General features: G+C 47.2%; 1 protein-coding gene across 5 annotated transcripts in view; it reads left to right on the top strand.

Annotated features, from left to right (window-relative positions):
• Positions 1-27,738, top strand: part of AFAP1 (actin filament associated protein 1) — a 148,785-nt gene that overhangs the window by 70,981 nt on the left and 50,066 nt on the right. For all 5 annotated transcript variants that reach the window (XM_027103778.1, XM_027103779.1, XM_027103777.1 and 2 more), the window contains 3 exons: positions 7,112-7,323; positions 11,166-11,345; positions 24,922-25,017. In XM_027103778.1, the coding sequence (XP_026959579.1) occupies positions 7,112-7,323; positions 11,166-11,345; positions 24,922-25,017 (488 nt within the window). The remainder of the gene's footprint in view (positions 1-7,111; positions 7,324-11,165; positions 11,346-24,921; positions 25,018-27,738) is intronic.

Here is a 27,738-nt window from a genome sequence, read left to right as displayed (position 1 = left end):
ATTGAACCTAGTTCCCTGTGCTGTACAGTAGGACCTTGTTGTTTATCCGTCCTGTATACACCAGTTTCCATCTACTAATCACAAAACCCCACTGCAGCCCTCCCCCACCCCCCTCCCCCTTGGCAACCACCGGTCTATTCTCTACGTCCCTGTTTCTGTTTCACAGACAGGTTCATCTGTGTCCTGTTTTAGATTCTACATGTAAGTGATGTCACATGGTGTTTGTCTTTCTCTCTCTGACTTACTTCAGTTAGTATGATCATCTCTAGTTGCTGCAAATGGCATTATTTTGCCCTTTTTGATGGCCGAGTCATATTCCACTGCGTATGTGCACCACATCTCCTTTACCCATTCATCTGTCGACGGACATTTAGGTTGTTTCCTGTTTCTTTTTTTGTTCCCCATTCATCCAGGTTTTACAAGAATGCTTTGGCCTACGTTAGGGCCGTCATGACACAATCGTTAGCTGCCTGCCGGCGCTCAGAAGTGCCCCTTTGTAGGCAGCCGGCCTTCACAGGCACAGAAGGGCAGTGGCGTTGAGCACCTGTTGTAACTACCTCCGGAGTTTGTTTTTAGATCCTTGCCTTTGCTTTTGCTCCCGATACTCTGGCAGCAGGCAGCGTGCTTTGTCTCGCCATGAGGCAGATGTGGCATATCTGAGCGTGCTGCCTTAGGGAATCCAGCTTGCCTTTCCTGTAAAACATGCGTAAAATGGGGAGTGAAGGCGTGATCTGCTCGTGTCACGGAGAGGCCTCCGTGTGTCCGCATCTTGTGTCCCGTTCTCCCACCTCCTCCCTCTGCTCACGGAAGCGCTCTCCGTTGTCGCCGTCGGCCTGTCCCCTGAAGTCTCTGCTTCGTGCAGACTTGGAGTTTTCTGATCTTTCTTTCCCCTGGCAGCAAACAAGCAGGGCCATTTCAGCAAAGCGGAATCTAACTTGATCGTTCCAGGAAATACCCCAGGATGTTTTCTGACCGTGAAGGGGGACACACAGAAGCCAGGCGAGCGGGACCTTAGGCCCTGGAGGGCAGTGGCCTTTCCCGCTGTCTTGTGCCTGTTTGCTCTGGAGCAGGCCGACACAGCCTCGGCCCAGCATCAGTGGAGACTTGAGGGCTTCTTAGTGAATTCTGAATGAGAGAAGGGACAGTTCTGACAAGGAGGCTGTGAAATACTGGGTTTTGAGATCTGAATATTAAATATTTAAATTTCTCTTTCATTTTAGAACCATTTGGGAAAAATGCATTCAAGTAATTTCTAAGTGTCCACTGTTTCAGAAAATAGTAAATTAATGAGAAAACACGAAAAATTAAACGGCTTGATATAATTCAAAACTTCAGTGGATTCCTCTCTTTCTGAAAACAATGAATAAAGGAAAAACAGTTGCTGATGAGGGTATTTCCCACCGTTGGGAACGTTGGGTCCCAGTCTTCTCCCACCTTCCTTGTCCCGCTCCAACATACTTTCAAGACTAGAGACCGAGAGTAATTCTGTTTGACTTGCGGGGACCTTTGGTCGTCTTCGGTCCGAGAAGGCCCACGCGACCGGTGTGTCGTGTCCTTAACTGCTGAGGTCGGGCCCCTTTGGTTGAGCTAAGCCCAGAGGGAGGGCCATGGAAGGACTGCTGCCTGGGGAGGGACAGTGGGTCCACAGTGCCAGCACTTCGCTCAGACGTCTGTGCCTGAGTCTTCGGCTGCCGGCCAGGACCCTCCGCATGGGGAGCCGTGGCAGGGGTCTGCGGCCGGGTCAGGCCAGGGTCGCGCCGCCTTCGCTCACGCATGGGTTTCTATCCGCTTTGTCGAGCCCCGAGTCAGGCCTGGTTTACTGGAGAAGCAGAACCATGTCGTGGGGCAGGGGCGTGTTGTAGACGCGAGACCCTGTGGGGTCGTGGGAACCGGGGCAGACGCGTGCCGGGGGGCCGGCCGGCATCAAGGGGAGCTGCACGAGGCCCGGGGGCGAGGAAGGATGCTGGGAACCCCCCTGCCTCTCACTCCCCGATGCGGGGCCCCGTGCGGGAGGCCGGACCGCAGCTCCGTGGAGCCGCACGCGCCTGGCCAGGACCCAGAGGCGGCCGGGCAGGGGACCCTGTGGGAGCGCCGACAAGGAAGGCCTGCAGCCCAGCACTCACGAGTGCAAGCTGCAGCGCCTGGCACCCTCCCGATGCCCAGGTTGCTCACAGACTTCTCTTGTGGCCAGTCCTAGCCCAGAAGCACCCAGCAAAGGGAGTCTGGGGGGATGCGTCCCAGCCTTGCCGAGGGGATACGGCGTAAGAGCACCACCACTGCTCCTGGGTCGGCTTGGCATCCACGCACCTCTCTACCCGCAGTGGATGTGCAAGCGGAGACGGGGGCAGAGTGGTGGTTCAGCGTAACACGGTTCAGCTGTGACTGGTGTGACGGAAACGCCCCGACTCCCCAGAGGGTATGACGTCGTCTGTCCACTTTGGGGTGACCTCGTTCTCTTCTGGCTGAGTCACTCTCTCCCCTTTGGGAGCCTGCCACTAGAAGATGAAGCCAGGGTCAACTGCTGTTAGCACTTCTCCGTTAGGTGGTAGGGGACGTGAGAGGGGAAGAAAAGGACTCGATTATACGTACACAGATAGAGCCCTATCAGAATATGGACAAGAACCTCGTAAAGGGCTCAGTCCTCATTTCCACAAACGGTCCATGGTCCTAGCTGGTATTTATAACTTCCTGCACGTCCCCTTTGCCTTCAGCAAGCACCTTGGTTGATGGTCCAATACAGTGGCTCAGCTTTCCTTCCTGAAAGGTCTGGGCTCCAGCAGGACTACCTGTACTGGACAGTGGCAGTGTCCCGCTGACTCGAGTGCTAAGGACACCCCAGGGATCTGCTGGACCTGGACGTGCTCTTCTCCCCGTGTGTGGTCACAGCTTCTTGGTGGGCGGGACCAGTCACCCAGTCACTGCAGGGACCACTAGTTTGTCTGTTGTCTCCACTTCTCGGCCAGTGGAGCCATCGCTGTGTCCCTTAGAGGGGACATTCTGCCCCTAGAGAGTAAGACCTGTGCGCAGCAGAGCCAAAATTTCCAGGAACGGAAGCAGAATTTTAGTGAGCGGATGCCTAGGGGTGATAGTGAGTGGAGTCGCTACCATTTCACCCCTGGGTTCCCAGACCTGTGCTCGGAGATATTCTGGAAGATCCCACCCCCAGCCCCACAGGTGTGACCAGTCAGGCCGGGCCTGAAACGGAATATTCTGAACGGACTGCGCTGGTCTCTGCTGCGTCGGCTGCTTCAGGGCGACGAAGACAAGGCAAAGCCAGTGAGCTTCGTGAGCACAAACCCACTGCCGCCAACTTCAGTTGCTGTAAAGTGAGTTCCGGGGTCAGAAGCAAGGCTTCCAGCCCACGGATGACGCTTCCTGCAGGAGCGTCGTGGGCAGCGGGTTTACTTTATCCCCTCCAGTGGGAATAAAGCGCTGCCCTTCCATGGTGCACGTGGTCCAGGCATAACCTGTGAGTAGGCGGCTGGCTGACAGCCCAGGGAACAGTGTCGTGTGCAGGCAGGACACTCACAAGTGCCAGGAGTCAGATGGCCCTTGTTGAGAGGAAGTCCATGTTGCCGAGTTCCATGTGTCACCTCCGCCCCTGACACCAGCTGCCCGTGCAGGAGTCCATTCGCACAAGAAATCCGGGCAAAGAAGCTCACTGACGTCTATGTAGTGGGTCGTGTGGTTACCTGCTGGTGATTCTGGCGAGGCTGCCCCTTGCTAAGCATCCACCCGACGTGCAGGTGCTCACCTCGGGAGCCCTACTCACAGCCCCTTCCGCAGACCTCCTTGCTGCCAGTCCCTCTCGAGTCTTGACCGTCCAAGCAAATGCCAGGCGTGCCCACGAACCAGTGCAGAGAGAATAGGGGCACAGGCTTCCGAGCCACTTGCTTACGCCCCTCGCTTATGTCTTCAGGGCCTGATGGAGCCCAGTGGACACACGTCTGCTTCAATGCGATGCCACGTGCTCCTCAGTGGGTTGGATGACCCGGAGCCCTTGCGGGGCAGCTCAGGTTGATGGTAACCTGGTGCCCCGCGATCAGGTGTTTAGACTGTACTAGGGCGGCGGCGGCGCGCCCAAGGCCATCTCTCAAAATGAAGTGGTTCTCAGCAGAGGCTGCCAACGCTGCGCCCCGAGATCCTGCGGGTCGGCACTGAGCTTCACCTGTGAGAGCCTGCCAAAGGCTTCTGTTTCCAATTTCTAGAGCAGGGTTTGAGCAGAGGAGAAGCAGCACCACGAGGTGGAACGGGAGATTGATTCCAGGGGTTCGACCTCACACGATGGCGGAGCTGTTGAAGGTGTGCCCGAGCACCTGGTCAGAACGGCCGTCGGGAAGGAGAGCTAGAGGAGATAAGGACACGCCATCGGTGATGCTCTGCTCTCCTCCCCAGCTCTGTGTCTTTCTTAGCTTTCCACGGGGCCCTCGTTACCTCTTAACGAAATCCCGACCCCAGCCCTGACACCGGACCCCTTGACATCCTGTTACAGCCCCCAGGAGGAACCCTGGACTCTGCTGGTCCCAAGAGACTTGCCAGTGAGCGGGTCGTCCTGTGGGCTCAGACTGTGGCCCCCGACTGCTTGGTTTGCTGCTAAGTTGGCTGACGTTCTTGTAACGTGATTCCGTCAGTCCTGCTCTCAGAAGAAGGTGGGCCGTGGATTCCAGGCGTGGATCTCAACCCCTGGGTAGCCGGGGGCGCGGTCTACGTTTTCAGTTCAGAGTCGGGTTTTCACTTCATCCTTCATCAGGACGGGGTCCCGGATGAGCCACCCGCTCTCTCAGCGTCCTCGTTCCTTTCCTCTGAGATGAGGATACTGCTCTGTGCCCGCCTCCGGGCGGCTAAGACGGCCAGCAAGGCAGAGGGTGTAAGTGCAGAGCTGGCTTCCTCTTTTCACAGCCTTATCCCACAGCGTACAGATACAAGTATAAAAACTACTGCCTGGCACATAGTGAGCGCTCAATAAATACTTGTTGCATGAATGAAATGAAATGTTCCCATTTCTGACTGATTTAGTCATTAATTCTTTTGTTCATTTGTTCATTCAGTGTTTACTGAATTTGATGTTCTAGAAAATGAGCTAAGCGCTGAGGGGTTCATGGCCCCCCAAGCTGTTGTGAGCAGCATCTTTCCAGGATAAATTAGGACTTGCTCCACCGTCCGTCTGAAATCTCTCAGTGAACCCTGGGCCATAGAGCAGCACGTGGTCTTTCATGGTTTCATACTTCCTTCCCCATGTGCTACGTGCCCACTGTGCTAAACTTAAAAAACCTTTTATTATAAAATATATTTATAAAAAAGTGCATAAAATATGACTTGCCAGAGTTACCTCTTCGGTCATCCTAGTCTCTTGCTTAAAATCTTTCCTTGACTACTTTATCAGGATTTAAAATTCAATCTAAACTACCAGTCTTTCCATTCCCCCCCTTAGTAAATAAATCTTTGTGGGGGAGTAACATGCAAGTGTGACCACGGAGTACAAATCACAGCCCAGTTTCCAGTGAGTTCTGCTGTGTGCAAGGTCAGCCTTTTCTGCCCCTTCTCCCGTCTGTGCAACCGGTTGCTTCATCCATGGTTTCTCCTTATCTGTCGCTCATTCCTCGTTTAGGTGTTCATTCCTCACGTGTGTTGTGAAAGCAAATGTATTCCAGATGTGTCCGGGGGTTGAGGGGAGTGCAGAGATGAATCAGACACGGCCTCCAGGACCTTATGATCCAGCAGGGCTGAAATTAATAAGATCACTCATAGTCACTAGTATTTATTCATCACTTTTAAGAAGCCAGCCATCCTTCTGAGGGCTTTGCATTGAATTTCAGTCGATCTAACAGTTCTCCCTTCTATAAATATTTGTTACTGGCCCTGTGCCAGGTAGTTTGTTAAGTGCTGGGACAATCACATCCAACAGGGTGGCCTCCCTTCCTGCAGGGGACTTAACAGCCTGATGTGGGACAGGCAGACAAACAGAGGTGACAATACAGTGAGATAAGTTTTGTGTTGGGTAGTGTGGAAGCAGAGGGGAGGGGCATTTCACCTGGTGTCTTAGCTCAGGCTGCTGTAACAAAATAGCATAGACGGGGTGATAAAACAGTAGGCATTTATTTTCTCAGAGTTCTAGAGGCTGGAAGCCCACGATCAGGGCTCTGGCATGGTCAGCCTGTGGTGAGGGCTCTCTTCCTGGCTTATGTACATCCGCCTTCGCCCCGTGTCCTCACACGGCAGGGAGAGAGCGTGGGCTCTCCCTCTTTCTTTTCTTCTAAGGGGATTACGACCTCATTTAACCGTAATTACCTCCTAAAAGTCCTGTCACCAAATACAGTCACATTGGGGTTTGAGCTTCAACACGTGAATTTGGGGGGCACCCAATTCAGTCTATAGCAGTCAGTGCTGGTGATCCAGGGAGGGCTTCAGGGAGGAGGTGCTGTAAGTTAAGTCCTGAGTGATGAGAGCACGTGTCCAGGCGAAGGCAGGAGTCTGAGTGGGGTGAGTGCGAAGCCTGGGTGAGAGCAGCGTGTGAGACCCCGAGGTAAGGGAAAGTGGGATCTAGCTGGGAGACTACAGACAACCCGGTATTTAAGTGTTGGTGCATGGCAGAGCCAGAAGGAGGTGTGAACCTTTCTGAAAATCCCACGGATGACCTGAAGGAGAGGGGTGGCCTTGGGCTGGATCTCGAACCTTAGGTTTGTGCGCGTGGCGATGCCAGGAAGGAAGAGGACATTGCAGACTTGAAAGGACTTTAACGTGAAGGCGTGGGTGGGAGTTTTCTTTGGCGCAACTCTCTGCGAGATGGGGGTTGTGGTGCCCGGCAAGAATGCAGCAGGGATTCGACACGTAGGGTCTGCAGGTGCTGGGCCCGCACGGAAGAGCCCAGAAGTGGTTTTTGTAAATATGGCATTCTTAGTCACTTCAGTCGAAAGCTCTTCGTTGAGTTTCCGCTGCCCAAGCCTTAGTTATTTTTTCCCTGTTTCTGCTAACTAATGTTTCCCCAGTTACTTGAAGGCAGAAGCCTCTTTCTCGTTTATGAATATGATAATGTGCCCTGCAGCCCGTAGGTGGTTCTCAAGGTAAGGCTTTTGTAACCAGGGTTTTTACTTTTATTTCTTACTTTTGACAGATTATGACTCAGATGCAATGAGTAGCTCTTACGAATCATATGACGAAGAGGAGGAAGACGGAAAGGGGAAGAAAACGCGGCACCAGTGGCCCTCGGAGGAGGCCTCCATGGACCTGGTAAAGGACGCCAAGATCTGTGCCTTCCTGCTGCGGAAGAAACGCTTCGGGCAGTGGACCAAGTTACTCTGCGTCATCAAAGACACCAAACTACTGGTAAAGCCTTGCGACTTGGTTGCTCTTGTGTAGAGTCGGTAAGATGTGGTCGGCCGTCTAACCGGGTGGAATGTACACCCAGGCGGGTGGCGGTAACATCGGCGGGAGGGAGAGGGAACAGCGGTCAAGGGCTGGCCCGTGATGGGCCGTCAGTGAGCCCTGGCCGAGGCTACCATGGCTTTAACGCTGTTGGTTTCGCCAGCCCCCCTGAAGCAACCAGCGGGCAAAACCATCCCCATCTGGAGCCAGCGTCTGCGGTTCATGTCAGTGGAAATGCACGCTGCTTTAACTTGCCAGAGGTCGCAGGGTGGATTTTCTCATTTGTAGTGAGTCAGTGAATTCCTCAAAGCCAGGTCATCGAAGTGGGCCGGGCAGGCCAGGCGAGGTCTGGGGGAGAGTGCCCAGGAAAGGAAATTCTTTTGGAAAGCAAAAGGCTGACTCTTTTTTTTCTTTTCTTGTAACTCAGAGAGGCAGAATAGAAAGACAGAGTAAGTAACAGAGGAACGGAGACAGGAGGACAGAGATCCTTTGCTGTAGGTGTTAGTCTACCAGGGAACCCAGTAAGGAAGCAAGAGCCTTTGAGACACACCGTCTGTCCCTCCTCTTTCCTTCCCAGCTGTAGAAACCATGGCTGGTTATTGGCATTGTGAATGTTAAGAGTGTGTTATTGTATTTTGTTTTCCCTTCAAATTAACCTTGAGGAAAAAAAATCACTCAAAAGTATATTAAAACAGAACACATGAGAATGGATGATTCTGTAACTCACTTTTCAGTGGAGCAGATAACCCCCTTTAAAAAAACAGTCTCATCTGTGAATTATGGGAATCTGATTTACTAGATTCTTAGGACATTGTATGTTTTTTAATTAACGGTTTTGTTAAAAAAAAATTTTTTTTTAAACAGTGCAAGTACATGTTTTTTCCACATGTGTGGCCTGAATTTCTCCCAAATTTAGAATATGCCAAAAGTGATGATGCCATGGGGGAATTTTAAAGTAAAGAACGAAAGAAAAAAAAGATGAAAAAGATTAATATGGTCCGTATTTACAATCTGACATAATGGCTGCAAAAAGTGGATATATTATATAAACATTTTAAAACTACACAGTCGACTCTCATGTAAAACGCACTGTGGGCAGCTTGTGGTGGAGGGTAGGGTTAGGGGACATCGGACCCTCTGCCCAGCCCCCGCTCCACCACCCCTGCTCTCGTCTCCTCCCTCCCTCCCTCCCTCCCTCTTCATCTTCTGTTTCTTGCATCACCTACCGGGTTTCCCATCTTCCAAACCAGGATGATAATGCCTGCCATTTATAGGAGTCGTAAATATTTAAGAAGAGATTAATGGAAAGCCATGTGAAAGCACCGTCTTTGATGAAATGCAGAATCAAAGTTTCATTAAGAAGCATTTTTTTGTTCAAAAATGACCTATGATCCAACCGCCCAAATGACCCCTGTTGATGGTGAAAAAAAAAATCGACAGAACAGAAAGCCAGCCTCTTCCCCTAAGTGCTCCCGGCCTGTCTTCGCACAGGCACCACCACGACCAGCTGTTTTGAGTAGCCTTCCAGAACCTGTTCGTTTCTATGCCCAGGCAGCTCTCTGGTGGACAGACCCGTTCGGTTCCCTCACTTGTGGGGACGGCTGCCAGCAGACAGCTACCCAAGGTCACGTCCCTTCCCAGGGCGTCTGCATCCGCTGTGATCCTGAGTGTGAATGCCCCGCCTCGTGGGACCAGCCTGCAGGCGCGGTCCAGCTCCAGATCTCCTGTGGGGTTCTTCAGGGCCTTGTATTTGGACTGCACTGAAGCTTACCTTCTTCCTCTACCCAGTCCCCGTCCTCCTACAGGTTTAGCTCTTAAATAAATGCCCCTTAATAAATATCCCGTGTGCTGCTCTGTTTCACAGTCATCTTCCCTGGAAATCCAACCTGCAGGGAGCTCCAGACGTTACTGTATGGTATTACTGATAACATGTCCATTTTGAAGTGTTTAACTTAAGCAAAAATATAAGCTATAAAATTTCCTGGGACTTCCCTGGTGGTGCAGTAGTTAAGAATCCGCCTGCCAATTCAGGAGACACGGGTTCGAGCCCTGGTCCGGGAAGATCCCACATGCCGCGGAGCAACTAAGCCCGTGCGCCACAACTACTGAGCCTGTGCTCTAGAGCCCGCGAGCCACAACTGCTGAGGCCCAAGCACCACAACTATTGAAGCCCGCGAGCCTAGAGCCCGTGCGCCCCAACAAGAGAAGCCACCGCAATGAAAAGCCCGTGTGCCCCAACAAGAGAAGCCACCGCAATGAGAAGCCCGCGCACCACAACAAAGAGGAGTCCCTGCTCGCCACAGCTAGAGAAAGCCCGCGCGCAGCAACGAAAACCCAACACAGCCAAAAATAAATAAATAAATTCATTTAATTAAAAAAAAAATTTCCTTTCCAATTCCTTCTACTGTTAGTTTCCTTTTCACTTTTTTTTTTTTGCACATACCGAGAATGTGAAAAGTCTGGTAAATGGTAAACATTCATAGCAACCTGAGATTAGTTGTTTTTGGTGTATTTTTTTCTTCCTTTTTAGGCAGGGTGGCCATCAGTTTTACTTCTTAAAAAAGTGGGTATCTTCCATACCTGTGCCATTTAGGAGCCAAGGTCTTAGAACTGTAAAACAGGAAAGGGCTCTAGAAATCATTTCTGAAAAGAAGTATCTGTTCATTCATTCCTTCGTCAGTAGGTGGATTAGGGTCCTGGGTGCAGGCTCTGCACTCACAAAGTTTGGGGCCAGAGCCCTGGCTCTGCCACTGTTCAGGATGCCTGATTTTGGACTAGTTTCCCAACCACCAGAACCTCCATTTCCTAATCTGCAAAATGGACAAACGTGACGATTAAATGAGATGTATGAAATGCCTCACATAAGGTAGACACTCAGTATTTGGTAGCCCCTGTTATGGTTGCTAATTCTTTAATAATAATGTAATTCAATAAAATAATAATAAAAACAGCAATAAATCATTTCACAAAAAAGGAAGCAGGCTCAGAAGGCTTAAACGACTTGTGGGAACCCGGATTAAATTAGTCGCAGAGCTGGGACCCAGACACCTGAACTCTTAGAGCATGTATTGCCATTACGGGCTGTGCTTTTGGTCCCCAGTAATGCAGTGAGCCCTGGGCAGGAGGGGAAGCCTTTGGACAAAGATCTGGTTTGAGAGGTCTAGATCAAGCGAGAGTGATGGGAACTCAGTGTCCCTGTCCCCACAGCACTGAAAGCTCTAGGGCAAATGTCAGTGATGCAGACGGAGCAGCGTGCGTTTTGGACCCTCTACTCAACCATAAAGCACAGCTTTGCAGACTTTTTTGTCTGTTATATGTTGATATGTATACTCTTCATAAAATCATTCACCTGTCTTTCAGAAGGAGGATAGGGATGGGATAGGAGGACACCAAACAACATAGGTTGTGGAGTAAAGTATCCAAGGTCCTGTCTGCCAATAGGGCGGCAGCAAATCTAGTATCTTCGTGTCGCTTAATGGGGAAGCTCCACTAGAACATAAGCTCCATCAGAGCAGGGACTTTGTTTCCCACCGAGTCACCTCCTGGGTGCTTGGTAAATGCTGCTGAATTAACGAGCAGATGTTTTTGCACGCACATGGAGGGGAGGTGCTGGTGCGGAGCGGTGCTCTGTATGTGAGTCCCAGTGTCTGCAGGTCGCTCTTCCAGTCTCTGAGTATCTCCACCCTTCAGTCGGACCTCCAGGTGCTTCGCCAGTACTCCTGTTTTCATTGTGCCGGAGTTTTATCAGTGTTTCTGCTTGGACTTCCTTACAGTCTAACTTTGATTTCTCCTGTCCAATGCAGTGCTACAAAAGTTCCAAGGACCAGCAGCCCCAGATGGAACTGCCCCTCCAAGGTTGCAACATTACATACATCCCAAAAGACAGCAAAAAGAAGAAGCACGAGTTGAAAATTACTCAGCAGGGAACAGACCCGCTTGTTCTTGCTGTCCAGAGCAAGGAGCAGGCCGAACAGTGGCTGAAGGTAACTTGTTGCTTTTGTTTCTGAGACATTTTCTTTCCCAAACCTCTTTCTGAGATCTGTTTTATTGAATTTGTACTTTTTTCCAAGCATAGGTGAACAATGGATTAACCTGAATAGTTTTGTCTTTGATAGTGGAATATTCTGATTACTTTGAGGTTAATGACTTTAAATTTTGTCTTCAAAAGGCAATATACCCCCTGTTTACAGGCTGCTTCTAGAGGTTTCTTTTTTTTTTAACATCTTTATTGGAATATAATTGCTTTACATTGTTGTGTTAGTTGCTGCTGTATAACAAAGTGAATCAGCTATATGTATACATATATCCCCATATCTCCTCCCTCTAGCGTCTCCCTCCCACCCCCCCTCCCTATCCCACCCCTCTAGGTGGTCACAAAGCAGCGAGCTGATCTCCCTGTGCTATGCGGCTGCTTCCCACTAGCTATCTGTTTTACATTTGGTGCTGTATATATGTCCATGCCACTCTCTCACTTTGTCACAGCTTACCCTTCCTCCTCCCTGTGTCCTCAAGTCCGTTCTCTACGTCTGTGTCTTTATTCCTGTCCTGCCCCTAGGTTCTTCAGAACCTTTTTTTTTTTAGATTCCATATATATGTGTTAGCATACGGTATTTGTTTTTCTCTTTCTGACTTACTTCACTGTGTATGACAGACTCTAGGTCTATCCACCTCACTACAAATAAATCAGTTTCGTTTCTTTTTATGGCTGAGTGATATTCCATTGTATATATGTGCCACATCTTCTTTATCCATTCATCTGTCGATGGACACTTAAGTTGCTTCCATGTCCTGGATATTGTAAATAGTGCTACAATGAACATTGTGGTACATGACTTTTTTAATTATGGTTTTCTCATGGTGTATGCCCAGTAGTGGGATTGCTGGGTCATATGGTAGTTCTGTTTTTAGTTGTTTTTTTTTTTTTTTTTGCGGTACGCGGGCCTCTCACTGTTGTGGCCTCTCCCGTTGCGGGGCACAGGCTCCGGACGCGCAGGCTCAGCGGCCATGGCTCACGGGCCCAGCCGCTCCGCGGCATGTGGGATCTTCCCGGACCAGGGCACGAACCCGCGTCCCCTGCATTGGCAGGCAGACTCTCAACCACTGCGCCACCAGGGAAGCCCGGGCAGGCTTATTTTTATTACAGTCTTACTCCAGCTACTAATCTTGGGGCCCTAATATTAAGCGTGAGGGTTTTGCCAGGGGCCTCATCCTTGGCGAGCCCTGGACTCCAGCTTTCGGTCCCTATTCCACCAGAGCTGTCAGGGTGCTACCTAGCTTCTTGGCTACCTCCTCTGGGGGGAATCAAAGGCAGTCCCGGCTGCTGGGCTACTTCTCTGGATTCCCATATACTTTTGAATCATGACCAGGTAATTCCACACTATGATAATAGCTCTTTTCTTGCTCTTAGGAAGATGCTGTGTATATTTCATCTTGCTTTCCTCATTGTCTTTATCAGGAGAATTGGTCCAAACCTTCTAGTCCATCATTGCCTGCTAGTACTTGCTTTGAAAAACCGGTTGGGAGTGGGTGGGAAAGCCTGATGAGACATTTTATAACAGTGGTTCTTGTAACATGCCAGCATCCTTTAAACTTTGAGCCTCACTTCCCTCTCATCCCCCAGGAAAGTATAAGGGTCAGACTCTGTGATGACAGCAATGATGGTTTCTGTTGGCACAGAACACATAGATGTGGCTTTTCTCATCTCTGTAATTTGGGAGATGGAGCAGAGCATTTTTTTTTTTAATGGGAGTCCTGTGATCAGGAGTTTCTGCTGCTGAATTTGCTTAGCCTTCCAGACACAGAATCTTAATACGTTACATGTCAGCCACTGGTGTTACCAAAGTACTTTTCCATCATTATTATCTCTTAATCCTCAAAACCGCCGCCTGAAAAAGGTGTTAACTATTGGCCATTTCATTTTGCAGGTGAGATCCCGAGTCCCAGGTAGACGGGATGTCACAGTGATCAACCAGTGATGGGGCCAGGAGTTGACCTCTGAATTCCTGGCGTCATTTTCATTTTCATTCTGCTGGGCCATCTTGACAATTTGCCATTCTCTCTTTTTATTCCTCACTTCTAGGTTCTTAGCACCATTCCTTCAGTAAGGAGGGAGAGAATGAGGAGGTAAACGAGGAGCCTTATATGTGATTCTGTTTTCTTCACCTGGTCCCAGTCTTGGTTACCTGTATCTGGCCTCCTGCATTTTTGTGTTTACCTGTTCCCTAGTGGAGAACCCAAGAAAGGACACTCTGAAACCTAAGCTTTCTTCTCTTTTCCATCTGTTCTCGCAGTCTGTTGAGTATTTTATGCGTACTAACGAGCAGCTCCCTTGTGAATGGTATTGGTCTAACATGAAGTCATCTAGCGTTCACTGGGTTTTACTGTTTCACTGGGAAATAGGAATGAGCGGACAGTGCAGCTCACAAATAGACAAAGACAAAACTTTTTCAAGATGTCAGGTGCTGATGGGGTGAAATAGTCTTACACCTAATCTCAGCAGATGTGAGATACAGATCACAGGCCCTTAGCTAATTACAGAGTGATGACTCTGTCAATGGGAGCTTAACTGCAAAAACTTTTTAGCATTTGCTGATATTGCTTTAAAAAGAAGTAAATACTTGGTAAGTTATCTTTTTCTAAAGGGTTTAACTTGATTAATTACTCCACTTAATGTTTGTGCTTTACTTCCATTGCATATTGTAATACAAGAACCTAAGAAGTCTTCATTAGAGATGGAAGTCTGATGACAAAACTGCTTTCAATCAATCAGTTACAGAATTTTAATTTTTTAATATCAGCAGAGACCTGAGACGTTTTAGTTTAGTTTCATCCAGATATTGTTGTTAGATTGGCTGCCTTATCAGAATCAACTGGAAATTTAAAAAAAAAAAAACCAGTAAACAAAAAAACAATCCTAATCCCTAATGATTAGATTCATTTGGGACCTAAGAACTTTTTTTCTTTTTACTTTATATCTTTTACCCTTTTTAAGATCCAAAAAGCCACAGATGTAATTGAAACATGCCTGCCCTATTCTCTCTCCCTCGATTGTGTCTTTTTATTCTTTTTGAACCATTTATAAGGGCTTTATCATTAGTAAAGATGTTAATCATTAAAAATAAAAATTCTCTCCGTCTTCCAAGTTTACTTGTATCTTTGAATTTGGTCTTTATTATTATCTAGGTATACTTTAGAAATGCTTTTTACTTACAATGTCTGTACTCATAAACAAGAAATGGTATTATTTTTCATGTTTAAAATTTCCACGTAAATGGCTTCAAACTGCACGTGTTCTGCATCCAGCTTTTTCCCTCATTTGCTTTGCACCCTCACTGTCACGGGCAGTGTTCAGTGAGCATTCTCGTGCGGGTCACCTGGTCTCGGTGTCCTGGCTTCTCTAGGATGGAGACCGTATGTTGGAATTGCTGGTGTTGATATGTGCACACCTTCAGCATTGCTAGAGCCTCGCCAATTGTTCTCCAGGGTTGTTTGTACAGTTGCCCTTCTACCAGCAATGTGTGAGAGCAGTCACTTTGTATGTCTCTTTTGAGTTTCTTTGTACCTATGCAGCAAATAGAAATGCAAATTTCAATACCCGTCCCCCCACCCTCATAAAAAGGGTGCAGAAACAAGGTTCTGCACCTTGTTTTTTTTTCCTAAATAGAGTATCTTGGAGATTTTTTTTCTCCAAGTTAGAGGATAGAGCACTTTTTCCCTTTTACAATACATAGCATTTCATTTTATAAATAAAATATACTTTAAAAAAATCTTATCTTCTATTTGTGGATATGGGGTTGTTGTCATTCTTTTGATGTGACAGGGAGTTCTATAATGTTAATCCTGTGCCCGCATCATCTCACAGTTTTGCTAGTCTGTAAACTGTATTTCCAAACAGAGGAATTGTTTGCATGAAGGTTATAAGCAATTGTAATTTTGAGATACAGTTGAATCACTTCGTAGGTTTACCAGTTTACCTTCCCACCAACAGTATGTGAGTGCGTTTCCCCCCACCAGTGTGTGAGTGCCTTTTCCTCCCAAAAGCATGTGAGTGCCTTTTCCCGCTACTGTCCTGCCAGCAGCCTGTGTTACCAACTTTTGAATTTTTGCCAGGCTGATAAGGGAAAATGATATCTCATCTAGTTTTAATCTGCATTTCTCTCATTATGAGTGACATTGAGCATCTTTTTATAGGGTTCAAGAGCCTATGGCTGTATTACTGTTTCCGTGAACTGTCTGTTTATATATCCTTTGCCCTTTTTGTAGATATTCTGCTCAGAAATCTATTTTTAAGGAACCTCCTGATGCCCGATGCCAAGCCAGGTTTGGTAATCACAGCTCTAGCTCAGCCTACTCATTTCCACTTGGATAAAAGTCCTCATGGAAGAGAGCATTTGAGAGCAAGTAAGTGTTTCTGCAGGCAGATAGGCTGTTAAGGCAAATGGCATTCCACAGCCATTTTCACTAAAGTTTTATTTGACTCTTATAACTGCTTCTGAAATTCATTATAATAAATATAAAGGAGCCGGGAAGGAGAAGGTGGTGAGCCAGCACTGTGTAGAAAGACAGTGTCGCTAGAGCTCAGATTGGAGTCCGACGCTGAGTTCTGACCTCAGCCCCGCCAGTCACTCGCTGAGTGTCTTAGCTGAGCTACTTGACTTCTCCGTGCCTCAGTTTTCTCATCTATGAAAATGCGAGGGGTTGAAAGTAGTGTCTGCTTTTTAGGGTTGTTGTGAGGCTGCAACCGTGTTAAGATGTAAAGTGTTTAGAAGAGCACCTCGCCGGTATGAGCACGTATGTAGGTGCAAGCTGCTGTTATTGGTGGTGTTCATAAACATACGAGCTCCTGTTGAAATCTGTTTGGAAGTCAAGATGACAGCAGGATGTTTTTAGGGGCCAGAGCTACGAGTGTTCACAGCCCTTCCTCCCACCCTCCTTTGCCCAGACCTGCAGGGAGTCTGGGAAACATCTTCCTGTGTGCCCATAGGGAGGAAACCATGTGCCAGTCATCTGCCGTATCCCCTATTGCAAATAAATTAGTAAACATCCCAAAACAACTCTTAAAGGTCTATACCAAAGAGAATGTTTAAGGGAAACTGGCTGCACTGTAGACACCACTGTCCTTTTCTAATGAGAATCCGTGAGAGTCCTAATGCTGACCTTGGTAAATTGCATCCGTCCTTTTCTTGCTTTCCCCCACCATTCCCTGCTGAGTAATGTAGGGGTTTTACAGCACCTCCTGGTTTCAAGCAATTTTAGAGGAATACAGTTGAAAAGAGTTTTCAGCATGATTTAATGTGCTGGGAGAGTATCGTTGTGGTTTTGCCAGACTTCTCAAGGAGGATCACAAACAAGTTTATTGTATACTTTAGCTCATAGAACCTGACCCTGTGTATCCTTGAAGAAAGGTTGATCTTAGTTCCCCGACCAGGGATCAAACCTGCGCCCCCTGCAGTGGAAGAGTCTTAACCACCGGACTGCCAGGGAAGTCCCAAGAAAGGTCTTTTGTATTCTCCCAGGCATCTCCCCTTACTTTGTTTCTTCCTGAAGAAGGGCCTTCATGTAGTGTCATCATTTCCTTTCACCCTAAAGAAATTAATAAAATAAAATGATTTCTTACAGAGCAGACCTTCTGGAAATAACTCCTTTCAGCTTTTTGTTTGTTTGGTTTTTTCTTCTCCTTTCAGCTTTGACTAGAAATGTCTTTATTTCACCTTAACTTTTGGTGAGAAGTTAGCCATCGCTTGTATCAATTGTGCCTTTGAATGTGATGTGTCATTTTTTTTTTCGTGGCTCCCTTTAAGATTTGCTTTTTTAATCTTTGGTTTTCAGCACTTGACTGTGAGGTGTCTGGGTGTGGCTCTATAGGTTTTTATCTTTCTCAGAGCTTTTTTTTGTTCTGTGGGTTGATGTCTTTCATTGGTTTTGGACCATTTTTGGCCATTATCTTTTCAAATATTTTTCTGGCTCAGGTGTTCTCTCCTCTCCTTTTAAAATTTGTTGGTACATGTTAGGTCATTTGGAATAGCCCATGGATTTTGGATTCTCTGTTCTGTTTTTCTTCACTCTTCCGTGTGTTTCAGTTTGGATGGATACTTTAGATTTACCCATCCTCAAGTTTACTGGTCCTTTCCTCTTCTGTGTCCAGTGTGCCCTTAAGCCCATCTTATGAATTCTTCTTTTGTGATATCCTATTTTTCATTTCTAGCATTTTTCTTTGGCTTTTTTAAAAAAAAATAGTTTCCATCTCTCTTCGGAAATTCTGTATCTCTTCACACATGTCTTAATGCCTTTTTCACGATCCGTTTTGACTTCCTATCATAGTTATTTTAAAGTGTTTTGTAATTCTGATATTTGGATCATCTCTAGGACTGTTTCTATTGAATTTGTCTCATGAGTTTACATTGTATTCCATCTGCTTTGTGTAAAAGAACAGTAGAGACTGAAGTAATTACTGTTTCCTTCAGAAAAGGGTGTGCCCCTTCTCCCGTCTGCTGCTCATAGGTGGGCTGCCTCCGTCTCACTAGTTGAGGCAGACCTGGACTGGGCTGCAGCTTTACTTTCATTCACTTTGCTATTGCCTTCACATGGTTTCAGGGCTGCATCTGGAATTTTCCATCAGCGTGGCTCAGGTTCTGAGCTGTGGTGGAAGTCTGGAGGTCTCTGTGTGCTACAGACACATGCTAGCTTTCTGGACCAGCTTGGTTTTCTTTTTGGCCTGATGCTGGCCAGCTCTTTGGTTTGCTGGGGTATTCTCTCTGTTCTCTCTGAAAAATTATCTCTGAATTTTTTTAGAGCTCACCCACCTTGTTTTAGTTGTCAAGGTGAGAGTGGTGGCCTGCGTGCCTTTCTATGTGGCAACCAGAAGTCAAGATACCATGTGCTGCCCCTTTTTCTTCATCAGTCTTGCCAGAAGTTTATCTATCTTATTAGTTCTTTCAAAAAAACCTAATTTTTCATCTGTTGATTTTTCTCTATAGTACTATTGTTTTCTATTTTATTAAGTTCTCTTCTTTCACTTTGTTTTGGCTTAATTTTCTGTAATTATCCCAACTTCTTGAATTGTGTACTTAGATAATTGATTGTTAGCCCTTTCCATATGTGTGTCTGTGTGTGTGTGTGTGTGTGTGTGTGTGTGTGTGTGTGTGTATGGATTTAAAGCTATGCATTTCCCTCTAAGTACAGTTTTAGCTGCATCCTCTATTTTGATTTTTTTGTGTGTGTGTTTTTATCATTCAGTTTAATGGGTTTTTTTGTTTTGTTTTTTGGCTGCAGTGGGTCTTTGTTACTGAACGTGGGGCTTTCTCTAGTTGCAGCGAGTGGGGACTACTCTTCGTTGCGGTGGTGGACTTCTCATTGTAGCGGCTTCTCTTATTGCAGAGCATGGGCTCTAGGCACATGGGCTTCAGTAGTTGTGGCATGTGGGCTCTAGAGCGTAGGTGCAGTAGCTGTGGCACACAGGCTTAGTTGCTCCACAGCACATGGGATCTTCCCAGACCAGGAATCAAATCTGTGTCCCCTGCATTGGCAGGCGGATTCTTAACCACTGCACCACCAGGGAAGCCCCCTATCATTCAATTTAAAATATTTCCTAATATCTGTTGTGATTCCCCTTTTTACTAATGGTTTATTTGGGAATATATTGCTTAGTTTCCAAGTATTCAGTGATTTTTAAAAAAATTACCTGATTGTTTCACATTTCTAGTTTAATTCCACTCTAGTCACAGAGCTTTGTATGGTTTCACAGAGTAGAAATTGATAGACTTCATTTATTGCTCAGCATGTAGTCAGGTTGGTAGGTGTTCAGTGTCTACTCGTAAGGGGTGTGTATTATGCATTTGCTTGGTGTACTCTTCTATATACGGTTGTTAGATCACAGTCATTAATTGTCATGTTCAAATCTTCTATATCCTTACTAATTTATTTATTTGTTTTATCAGTTACTCAGAGAGAGAGATGTGGGAATATCTACCACTTTGATTATGAATTTATCTATGTCTTTTTTATTTCTGTTAGTTTTTGCTTAGTATTTTTGAGGCTATGTTATTTGTTGCATACAAAATTTAAATGGTTATATTTACTGGTAGTTAAAACCTGAAATGTCCCTCTTCCTCTCAGTGTTTCTTGCCTTAAAGAATTACTCTCTGATTAATCTGTAGATTAATTATCTTCCTTAATGGTACCTTTTGATGAACAGGAATTGTTAAATCTGAAATCTGGTGTACCAGTCTTTACTTTTGTAGTCAGTACTTTTCGCATCCTGCCCCCCCCCCCCCCAATTCTAGCATATTCCAAGCCACCACGATAGAACCTGTTATTTTCTTCCAGAATTTTACTGGCTCAGTCTTTACGTTTAGGTCTCTGATTCATGCATGTCGGTTTTCATGTACAGGATGAGATACGGGAGTCCAGGTTCATTTCCTTCCATATGCATAGTCCGTTGTTTTAGTACCATTGAAATGAGCTTAATTGCCACAGTTGGAAATCAGTTGATTGTGTAATGTGTGGGTCCTTTTCTGGGCTCCTTGTCCTGTGGCGTTCGTCTGTGTGTATGTCCTCACGTCACTGCCACATCGTCGTGATTGCTGCAGCTTTAGAGAGAGCCTTGAAATCAGCTAGGATGTGGCTTCCAACTTTTTTTTTCTAAACGATTAAAAACTTTGAAATCATTGTTTTATGTGTAAGAAGTCAATGCTGTCATCATGTTTTTTTATTTCACCTTGTCAAGGCCACGTCTTTATGATTGAAGTAGATTCTTCTTCTTAAAGAACTATCGTAAAAGAAACAACCCTGCTTTATCTTGATGATAGCGTGTTAGAGTGACAGAAGATTGAATGAAAAGTCTGGAAATCTGGAGTATGTTCTGAGAATGCCTTTAACTCATTATGATATTTTTGGTCAGCAAACTCTTTCCCCTTTATCTATCAAGTGGAAATAATACTGATTAGAATGGTCCAAAAGCTAGAATGAAAAAGTTACATAAACGCACTCTCAGAACTGTAACAAACAGTTGAAATTTGTGATTTATTACTACCACGTCTTAGGATTCCTTCTGTGAAAATTCTAACAACTCTCTGTCATGAATTGCTTTGTAAGACAGATGCCAGGTCTTTTATTCATATAAACTCCTCTTCTCCCGCACTGTCCTAAACCTATTATCCAGGTGTTCAGTATTTCAAAACGTGGCTTCAGTGTAACAATTAAAGACCTTTTTGGTAAGTCACACGCACTCCCTCTGTCAGGTATGAGAAGCCTGGGGCCTTTGTTGGGCCAGTACAGGACTTGACAGACGCTTCTCCAAGGATCGTTACCAAATTGTTTCTGTCCTTTTGGTCTGCAACTTCCATTGCCAGCAGCTCTTGCCAAAGTTCCCTCTCGGTGCGTGTGTGTGCAGATGCTGAAAACATGAACCATCTTGTTGGGGTCACTCAGAAGACAAGAGTCAATATTCCCAGAAATGGAGTGGTCAGATTTCCTTAAAAAATGTGCAGAGATTGTGTTTCTGGAGATGCAGGCTCAAGTTAAAAGCAAACAAAAATACCACAGAACATATAACAATTTGTATTTTGAGGGATTTGTGATTCTGAATTTGGATCCAGTTCTCTTAAATACATATTAAACTTCTCACAGAACATGGCTCTTCCAAAAGAAGTATATTAGTGTAAAAACCTCATTTGCAGCTATTTGAGAAATCGGGTGATAAACCTTTTATTTACTACTTCCGAATGAACTCTGCAGGGGCAATATGGCAATAAACAGCAATCAGAGAAGAAAGACAGTTCCGTGAAGATAACCTGAAATAATCCAACCGTTTGATAAAACCCATGGAAAGAAAGACTGGTTTCTCTCATTGATCTTTTCAGCGGTGCCTTTCTCTGTACCTGGGATGTAATTACTATTATTAAACAGTCTCATGTTGCTGGGATACCATGAATAACCCCACCTGGCCCCAGGCGTGCTGGGTCTCCTCTGGTCTACCGAATCCACCTCATTCTGTTCTCTCCACGAGGAATTCAAGTCCTAGAAGGGAGAAACTAATAGGGAGGAAAGGGTATAGTTGATCTATGTACAGCATTGTAAGCATGCGGGTATTTGGGTTGGCTTCATCAGGAAAGGCTTCTCAGAAGGGTGATTACATTTCGTGAGCTGGCATTGACGGCTCGGTGAGCTCCCCTGGCTTTGGAGCCTCAGAGATTCCTCGGTTCCCCAAACGTTTGTTTGCGGGAAAAACAGGACCTGATATGGGACGGGGGAGAGTGGAGGGGACAGTCCAGTGACCAGGAGTGGGAGGAAGTTGGTGAGGCTGGGGTGTGTTGTGCTGCAGGCATGGCTTTTAGCTGATGCTCTTTTTCTTTCTCTCTCTCTGGTTTTTTTTAATTAAGTCATTCATTCATTCATTAAATTTTTGGCTGCGTTGGGTCTTCGTTGCTGCGCGCTGGCTTTCTCCAGTTGTGGCGAGCGGGGGCTACTCCTCGTTGCTGCATGTGGGCTTCTCATTGCGGTGGCTTCTCTTGTTGCGGAGCACAGGCTCCAGGTGCGTGGGCTCAGTAGTTGTGGCTCTCGAGCGCTAGAGCGCAGGCTCAGTCAGTAGTTATGGCACACGGGCTTAGTTGCTCCACGGCATGTGGGATCTTCCCGGACAGGGCTCGAACCCGTATCCCCTGCATTGGCAGGCGGATTCTTAACCACTGCACCACCAGGGAAGCCCTCTCTCTTTTTTATTTTTTAAAACTTCCCTATCCCTGAGGATTTTAGGAATCTATGCAGAGGACTAGGGAAACTTTGTCACAAGGCTTTACTTTTCTCGTGTGATGGCCTAGTCTCTTTCCTTCTGTTTTTCATTCACAGCTTTTTTTTTTTCTCATAGGGAATTTCAGGTCGAATTTATCTCTTCATTCCCTTCTCTTTTTCTTTCATCAAACTTTTTTTTAGTCGCTGTTATGTGCTAGACATTGGGAATGCCAGCCTAAGTGAGACAGAGCCCCTTCTCTCAAAATGAGCCTGGCTTGATAGAAGAAGCAGACCTGCGGGTCCAGGATGCCCGTGACCAGGGCCTGAGTGCAGTGCGTGGCCCGTGGAGGGGCAGCCGCGTTGTGTCCCATGCAGGAGGGTCCGAGCAGGCTTCCTGGTCACGGGGGACCCAGGCTGCTCATGAAGGATGAGTTCCGTCCAGCCGAGAGGGGAGCACACCTTCTCCAGGAGATACCTGAGATCTGACTGGAGCTTCGTAGATCCTTCCCCCTTTGGAAAAAAGAAAAAAAAAAAAAGGAAAGAAAAAAGACAACTGTGTTTTGCATAAAAGCTTTTGCCAGAGATAGGTTTCTGCAGGTAGTGTTTTGTGGGGTTTAGCCTTCTAGGCTGAAACAAGGGCCTCGAGACCCTTAGCAGTGTGTGTACAATTGAACGCATTTTCGCGGGAAGAGAGCACACGTTGGCATCCTCGTTGAGCTGTCCCAGTGGGCGTCGCTTTCACACGTTCTGGGCAGAGATGGTGGCTCAGCCGTGCCTCTGGAGCTGGTGGTGGCACTGGGGCTTCAGCCCGAGCTCCCATCAGATGCAAAAGCCCAGGAGTTTTCCATTGCATTATACTTTTTACCAAGAGGGAAGAAAACGTCTCCTCCTTAGGTCAGATAAAAGTGTGCCTTGTCAGCTGAAGGCTTGATAAACACAGGGGAGGTGAGGGAATAAAGACCTGCTGCAGAAAAAGCAGCAGCGAAATGAGCATGAAACGCAAAACTGAGGGAACCTTTTCTGCTCGGAGACATTCAGGAGGTGCAGGTCACCTGGTTGGTGTCACCTTTGCTTACGTTTTCACACCTCAGACTCAACAAGGAGCAAAACATTGCAGCAAGCTCTCTGGGTTTCTTCTTTTCCTTTTTTTCCTGTTTTATTCTGCAACGTGGACCTCACTCCATTGCTTTTTCGTAAAGCGGCTGGGCAGCAGGATGGCTGGAAATGCTGTCCCGGCCTCCTGTCCGTTCCTGGCTCCCATCCCAATCCCAGAGCAAGCCAAGGGAATCTGGATGTGTCTGCTGAGATCGTATTGCAAAGTTACTACACAGATAGCTGGGGCTTTGGCATTGCTTTTTTATTTTTTTCTCAGAAAGCACTTGGGTTGAACCCAAATTGCAGCTTAGTTCCAAAAAGAATAGAAGACATTTTGAAAGCTTTGCCTGCTAGCTCTTCATTCACCAGAGTGTAAGTTGCACCAACCCGGGAGCTTGTCTGTCTTGTTTGCTGCACGTCCCCAGTGATCAGAACCATGCCCACCTCCTTGCAGGAGCTCAGGAAGGACGGGAGGGACAGCGGGTGGCCGCAGGGGTGGCCGTGATTGCCAGTAGTGCCGCAAGATGGTCCTGACACCTGCGGGTCTGGGCCAGGATCCCTTTCTGAGCTCTCAGCGTAAACTGTACAGGTGCTGGCAGTGATGACGGTGCTGGTGACAGTGTACACGTGCAGGTGCTGGCTGAGGCATCTTGCATGCAGGGTCACGTTCTCTCTTCACTCAGCCATAAATACAAGGCACGTCATGTTGATGCGCCTTCCTTGCTAGTGAGGATGCCGAGGTGAGAGAGGTGACGCCTCTCAGCCAGTACTGCTGTGCCTGCCTCACAGAGCAGTCAGGCGCCTTCTCAGACTCCTGCTGCCGCCCGCCCGCGCCGGCCTTCCTGCGCCCTCCCCTGCTTCTCTAGAGCCCAGCCCGCCCCGTCTCTGCGGAGTCCTTCCTCTGCTCAGCTCCTCCCTAGGTGTTCCCTCCGGCCATGCCCACCGCCTCCCTCCCTCCTGCTCCCTCCTCTTGGAGGTGAGCTCTTCCGGTTTGCTTCTGGCTTCCCTGTCCATTGCAGCTCAGACTCTTCCAGCTGCTTCTCTCCTTTGGCCCCACCCCATGACTGGCTCGAGGTCTCCTCCTGGGTCTCCATCCTGCTTTGTCTCACCCTCCCCCCATTGGCTCATTCCATCCATGGCCATGAGCACCAGCCTGTTGACAGTGATCCCCTGGCTCCCGCTGGCCTCTCCCAGCCCATCTCCTGGCCCCTGGTACTCTGGGTCTTCCGTAAACTCTTCACATCCACCACAGGGCCTTGCACCTTGTCCCCTCTGCCTACAACCCTTTCCGCCGGTTCTTCACGTGGCTGCATCCTTCTGGTCATTGAGCTCAGCTTTCGGCTTACATGTCATCCCAGGAGGGCCTCTCTTGATCTAAATCAGCCACCCCTTTTTGTTAAAGACTCTCTTCTATTCTTTGTAGCGCTGACTGCTGTCTTACCTCCATTTTTTGGTGATATTCATTGTTTATCGTGGTATCTAACTTTTACTGGAGCGGAAGCCCCATGAGGGCAGGACTCTCACGTACACCGTTCCCTTCTGTATCCCAGAACCTCTGTCAGTACCAGGATGGGATAGACATTTGGTGAATGATGAGTGAAAGAATGAACAAACGAGTGCCTGGCATCCTGGAGCTTAAATCCAGATGCCTCTGACCCCTCGGAACTTTCCTACCGCACCTCCTGCCTCTGCTTGGACCCTTGTGTAACCATCTCTGCCCTTGTGCACTCACCACAGGTGGTCAGAGAGATCTACAGCGGCTGCAGCGGGCCAGCAGACTCGGAATGTCCTCCCCCCTCCAGCTCCCCGGTGCACAAGGCAGAACTGGAGAAGGTAAGGGGCGTGTTTCTTTCTAGGAATTAACCTTACAGTTAACTTGGACCTTCCTCGAAGTTTTCATAACACCTCTGATATTTCAGCACTTCTGGTTGAAAAAAGGAAAAAGATAATGCAGCCCTGCTTCCTCTCTGCCTGCTCTGTACGAAGCTCACACTGGCTATTTTACAGACTGCATGGTTAGTTTTATGCTTCCCAGCTGTAGATGCAGGAATGGCTGTAAACGTGGCACAGGATTTAAGGTGATCAAGGTCACCTGCTGTTACACAGCAGCGTGAGATCCGCAGGCAGCTCTGTGTTCTTCTGGAATACAGCAGGTGCTTCGTCAGTGCACCTTCCCAGAGGTTTATTCCCAACAGACGGGTAACACTTCCTGTCCTTCTCTGCTCTGTACTTGGGCGCCGTGAGCACGCAGCAGGTGGGTAGGGCTAGCCCTCCTGCCAGAGCGCGTGAACCCGCCACTCCTGCTGTCTGTCCCTGATGGAACTCTGTTGCCTGTATGTGCCGAGATCTCGTTTCCATGGAGATCCCTGGCTTTGTGCCCCACCGTGTTCTGTCGGTAGCCTCTGTCTCAGGAACTTTCTGAGCGCTCCCTGTTTGGCCCCTGCCCTGCCGGTGAACACATCCTTCTTTGTCTATTCTTGTTTTAGTCAGGGTTCTTCAGAGAAACAGAACCAGTGGGGTGTGTATGTATGTATATTATAAAATATACATAAAATTTCAATAAAGATAAAATTCTACATATACAATTATATACATACTGAGAGATTTATTATGAGGAATTGGCTCACAAGGTTATGGAGACAGGTGAGTCCAAAATCTGCATCGTGGGGCCTTAGGCTGGAGACCTAGGAGAGCTGATGACGCAGGTGAAGTCTTTGGGAGGACTGCCCCCCACCACCCCTTGCTTGGGAGGCCCATTTTTATTTTTTTAATTCAGACCTTCAACTGCTTGGGTGAGACCCACCTACACTGTGGAGGGCAATCTGCTTACTCAAAGTCCACCAATTTATTTATTTTATTTTTTAAAATTTATTTTATTCATTTATCTATTTATTTAGTTTTGGCTCTGTTGGGTCTTCGTTGAGGTGCACGGGCTTTCTCTAGTTGTGGCGAGCCGGGGCTAGTCTTTGTTGCGGTGCACGGGCTTCTCATTGCAGTGGCTTCTCTTGTTGTGGAGCACGGGCTGTAGGCACGCGGGCTTCAGTAGTTGTGGCACGTGGGCTCAGTAGTTGTGGCTCACAGGCTCTAGAGCGCAGACTCAGTAGTTGGGGTGCACGGGCTTAGTTGCTCCACGGCCTGTGAGATCTTCCTGGACCAGGTCTCGAACCCATGTCCCCTGCATTGGCAGGCGGATTCTTAACCACTGCACCACCAGGGAAGCCCCAGAGTTCACCAGTTCAAATGTTAGTTTCATCCACAAACGCCCCCCAAGTTGACTTATAAAGTTAACCTCACAACCCTCACCCTGATATTGTGACATAGCAGGCCTATTTCTCTTTTTTTCCTGATTACAAAACTAATGCCTGCTCACTGCAGAAAATTTAGAAAGTAAAGAACCAGAAATAGGATGGATAAGGTCACTTAGGAGTCTAGAGCTCCTCTCAAAGCTCTGCATGTCTTTAAACCAGTTTTCTTCTATTCGTGTGTTTCTTTTACAGTTTGGATAATCTGATGCATAAAATTTCTTATGCTGCTTTTTCCTTTTTTCTTTTCAGTTAACCTTTATACTATTAGCAGTTTTCCAGGTTTTTGAAAACACATAACATGCAACGAGCATGTTTGCATTTTCATCACCTGAATAATATCCAATTCATATAACTCTATTATTTATGTACCCCCCCACTAGGCTCTCTTTTTTCTTTTCTGAGTCGTGTAAAATAACCTGACACTTTTGTGTAAATCTTTGCTGCTTCTCTGACTATTACCTGAGAAGAGATTCCTAGAAGCTGGCTTACTAGACCAAAGGATAGAATTTTTAAAGATTTTGATTCATGGGACTAAGCAAGTTACTTTCCGAAAGTTTGATCCTACTCTGTTTCTCATCAGCAACACGTCGGGGCTCTTCTTTCACCCACTCACGTGGGAGTTGGCGGTTCTCTTTTACTGTCTTGGTTTCTAAGGTGGCATTGTTAGTGCCTGGCCGGACCTGTTGACCCAGACCCCAGGGGTGCTTCCTGGCCTGAGGGCTGGGCTTTTAGTCCTTCTATCACTGGAATGTGGCACACGCTAGGGTCCCGCTAAAGCCATAATTCTTTTACTTTGTCTCTTGCCGGTACCACTGGGGGTTACTGGCACCTGCCTGCCATCTTGGCCCAGCACTGCCTGGACCTCTTATCACGAGGTGAGCGCATGTGTCCCTGTGTTCTGGTATCATCCGGATATTTTGATTGTCTCCCGGCTGGCCAGTCTCTGTGGCCCTGGGGTGTAATTTGAGGTTCTGAGGAGGGGTGTTCTAGAGCCAATTCCTTCACTGTGACTCCACAGGGTCTCTGGTTGGAATGGAAGAGGTTCTGCTCAGAACTACGTTTCTTCTCCTGAAACTAACCTGGAATCCTAATTAGGCTCCTCAAATCCATATATTAGGATTAAAATAATTACGGGCATCCCTGTGCCCTTTGATGGCTTTGATGGTAACTCATCTCTCTGTGTGTATTTCTGACTGTATTGTTGTGAGCAGATGCTTGACACTCACCCAGTTATTGGTGAATGCTGGGG

The sequence above is a fragment of the Aethalodelphis obliquidens genome, unplaced genomic scaffold (assembly GCF_003676395.1).
Source record: "Aethalodelphis obliquidens isolate GAN/ISIS:26980383/991018 unplaced genomic scaffold, ASM367639v1 scaffold6, whole genome shotgun sequence".
Classification (NCBI taxonomy): domain Eukaryota; kingdom Metazoa; phylum Chordata; class Mammalia; order Artiodactyla; family Delphinidae; genus Aethalodelphis; species Aethalodelphis obliquidens.
This window is presented reverse-complemented; position numbering and strand designations above follow the sequence as displayed.